The sequence below is a fragment of the Acanthisitta chloris genome, unplaced genomic scaffold (genome assembly GCF_000695815.1).
Source record: "Acanthisitta chloris isolate BGI_N310 unplaced genomic scaffold, ASM69581v1 scaffold2504, whole genome shotgun sequence".
Lineage (NCBI taxonomy): Eukaryota > Metazoa > Chordata > Aves > Passeriformes > Acanthisittidae > Acanthisitta > Acanthisitta chloris.
In genome coordinates this window covers 20,690-24,412 of record NW_008668551.1, presented here as the reverse complement: position 1 = coordinate 24,412, position 3,723 = coordinate 20,690, and the positions used below count along the sequence as shown (strand labels likewise).

General features: G+C 41.0%; 1 protein-coding gene across 1 annotated transcript in view; it reads right to left on the bottom strand.

Moving 5' to 3' along the window:
* Nucleotides 1-1,014: 1,014 nt before the first annotated feature.
* The window catches only part of WARS (tryptophanyl-tRNA synthetase), a 19,393-nt gene continuing 16,684 nt past the window's right edge, over nt 1,015-3,723 (bottom strand). Inside the window, exon 10 of the mRNA XM_009072925.1 lies at nt 1,015-1,481. Coding sequence (XP_009071173.1) covers nt 1,323-1,481 — 159 coding nt within the window. The 3' untranslated portion in view covers nt 1,015-1,322. The remainder of the gene's footprint in view (nt 1,482-3,723) is intronic.

The window sequence follows — 3,723 nt, the reverse complement described above, 5'->3', positions numbered from 1 at the left end:
CCTCGAAACTTCTCCCTCAAGTGCAACCAGCTGACTTCAAAGGTTGCAGTGAAATGAAATGTTGCCTTTTGGGGTTTTAATTTTATTTATTTTTTGTTAAGAACACTTGTCATTTGTATCCACTATACTCTCCCATACAGAACCTGTTAAAGTTTAAACCTTCCACCCTCATTCAAGTGCCTTCCTTATATTTTAATATAACTGGCAAATATCACACCCCAATACTCACCTGTGTTATCTCCAGCCAATAAAAATACCTTTGATAAGACCATGTCTGTCATAGCAACTTTCTGTTCCATATAAGTATAAGACAGATCTAACAGTTTGCATTCAGCACTGTGCATAGCAAAACAAATCAGGTAATAATTTGCATTTTTCCTTCCATAAATCAGAGCACAAACAGTGAAGTTCTTCTGAAGAATAAATATTACATCAGGTATTTTAATAAAGTTTATTTTCTCACTGGAATACAACCTAAAATAAGTCTCTGTAGTTGAAACAACCTGGTGCAGTTGGACGGGACAGTGCCAGATGTATCAGTGTGTCCAGTGTGACTTTAATTTCACAGCATGATTTAACACCTGGTATTTATAACCAGAAACTAAAATTTTCATTTCTATACTACCTTCCACCTGAGAATATGAAGGAACTTTACAACCTCATGATAACCTCCTCCCTCCAGAGGCACTCAGACCAGAAATAAAAGTACAATGAAATTTCTGCCACTTGCCCAAGGTCAGAGGGGAAGATGATAGCAAAAGAAATCTGACATTCTTTCTCCCATGTTCAACTCAGAGATGTCCATTCCTTCTGTACTGATCCAGGTGTAAGTCACTGTGTAATCTGCTTGATAACTTTCACTGTCCTTGAGTGTGCAGGATGTTCCCAGTAGCCCAAAGGGACATGCAGTCTAGTAAGCCAAGGAACACAGTACAAAAGAAAATGGAGCTACTATTTCTTAGTTTGAGATACGACCTCTTACCAACATATCTGAAACAGCTTCCAAAGTTAGCCTTTATCATCAAATGGAAATTTTATTTATATTTTCAACATGAAATACATTAAAATACAATATTATGCTGACATACATGCTTTTCTGCAAGACTGGTCAATTCTGCCTTTTATATTCCAATTTTAAATAGATACAAGTCTTGCTTTAAACTTTCTCTGGACTCTGCTGTTCATGGCAATGAATTCCTTACAAGCAGTATTTATAAAGCACTGATTCCAGGCTGTACATAAGCAGGAAGTGATGACATACAACAGAAGACAACGGTTAATTGGTTTTGGATTATCAAGTGCTAAGTTACATACACATTTCTTCAAAATTCAAAAGCTAATTTCCGTGGAGTCATGAACTGCTTCACAACTTCGTCTGTGACCTGCTTCCTTCTCTCTTGATGAGCTGCTATCAAGGGCTGCATTGTCTCAATAAGCACTTTCTTCAGCTCCCCCGTGAGCAATTCCCCACTGGTGTATGCCTGTCAAGAGAGTGTTGGTTGCTAAATGTGATGCTGTTGGCAAAAAGACTCAGTGATCAGTTTCTTTAAAAGTCTGGTCCCACCAAACACAGACTGGGATGTCTCAGAAATAAGCACATGACTCAGAGGATGTGTTTGGTCAGGCACCAGAATATTGCCCAGGGAGGTAGTGGAGTCACCGTGCCTGGAAGTGTTGAAGAGGTGTCTGGATGTGGCACTGGAGGATCTGGTTTAGGGTTTAGGAGTTCCAGCAGTGACAGGTTAATGGTTGGACTGGATGACCTTAGGGGTCTCCTCCATTCTTGATGGTTCTATGATTCTAAGATTATGTGGTATCATTCTGAAGATACAACTTGCAAAATTGCTTAGAATCATAGAATGAACAGGGTTGGAAAAGACCTCCAAGGTCACCAAGTCCAACCTTACCGTGGTGACTAGACCATGGCACTAAGTGCCACATCCAGTCTCAGACTGAAAACCTCCAGGGACGGTGAATCCACCACCTCCCTGGGCAGCACATTCCAATGCCTGAGCACTCTCTCTGTAAAAAATCTCTTCCTGATATCCAACTTAAACCTCCCCTGGCAGAGCTTGAGTCTGTGCCCTCTTGTCCCACTGCTGGTTGCTTGTTACCTTTTCAAAGATTAAGGCAACTGAGCAATTTCATATGTGACAAGTTATTATATGGCCTGAATAAGCTACATTCAAAAGTTTAACTGGGAAATCCTGTAATTACTTGCAGGAAACTGCATATTTTCCTCCCCAGAATCCCAGTTCAAATCAACAGTCACTCTCAACTGGTTTTTTTTATTGCAATAAGAGGTACAAATGCTCATATTTTTCTCTCACTGCAATTGGGTAATAGATTAGATGTCGTTAAATTATCCTTTTTATAGCAAAGAGACTCAGAATCTATGTTCACACTAGCAGTCATATTCACAGTTGGTAAGTCATTCCATTGCTCTGATACTGAAATGCTTTAGCTAGAAGCACAGGCTAACAGCTGATTGGTTTAGAAACATAGTTGGGGCAGTTCAACTGTGATTTCAAACAACAATAAAGATGATAATATTACCTCCCCTTCTCATCAAGCCATTTGTAACACCTATTCAAGGTGTAACTGCCGCTGATGTTCACTCAGCAACAGCAAAACACATTAACAAGAATGAACTGAATTGCAATTTCAGTTATGGGTTTTTGGGGGGTAGTTTTGATTTTTTGTTAGTTTGTTATAAAAACACCAGCTTTCTCAGAAAGCTTCCTCTGGTGCCATAACTGACACAGCTCCACTAATGGCTCTTTAAGCAGTGAGTTCATGTTTTCTAAGCAGGTTCTGAGGCAGCACTGCAGAGAGCTGCAAGCTGTGGGACAGGCTGTGCTCTGCAGCAGCTAGGCTGACACTGGTGCAGGGTTGGAGACCAGTGTGATCACTGAATCAATTCCTCAGAGCTATTACATTTCTTGTGATGGTAAGAAAGAATAAAAACCCAGCAAGCTTCAGGCATGAGCTTTAGTAGTTTTGCAGTGTTTAGGTACCTTGCAAGAAGGAACAGGCAGAGTATCCCATAAAATGAAAACAACACTAAGCCTAAGGTGGCCTCATTTGAAGATATTGTCCTACACAGCATTAGAGATTCTTATGAAATACTAGAGATTTTTCTTTTTTGAGAAGAGAGAGATTTTCCTGTGAGAAAGCAGAATCACAGAATCATCAGGGTTGAAGGAGACCTCTAAGATCATCCAGTCCAACCATTAACCTGTCACTGCTGGAACCCCTAAACCATATCCTCCAGCATCAGAACACTGCAAACAATTAGAGATACACTAATATTGAAACTTGCAAGGGATGGAGAGCACAAGAACAGCACCACAATCACCTTCCTGGAGAAGGTTCACAGAATGACTCAGATGCAGCTCTGTTGAGGGCTGAGGTACAGCTTTGTCCTCATGGTAGATGAGCTGGTTTGGGCTAGGGTAGAGATAAATTTCTTCATGGGGGCTAGTATGTGGCTGTGTTTAGGATTTGTGCTGAACACAGGGTTGACAATACAGAGATGTTTTTGCTGTTGCTGAGCAGAGCTCACACAGAGCCAAGGCCTTTGCTGCTTTTCATACTGCCACACTGGCGAGGAAGTTGAGGTGCATGGGAGGTTGGGAGGAGACACAGCTGGGACAGGTGACCCAAAGTGACCAAAGGGATATTCCATACCATAGGACATCATGCTCAGTATATAAGGTGGGA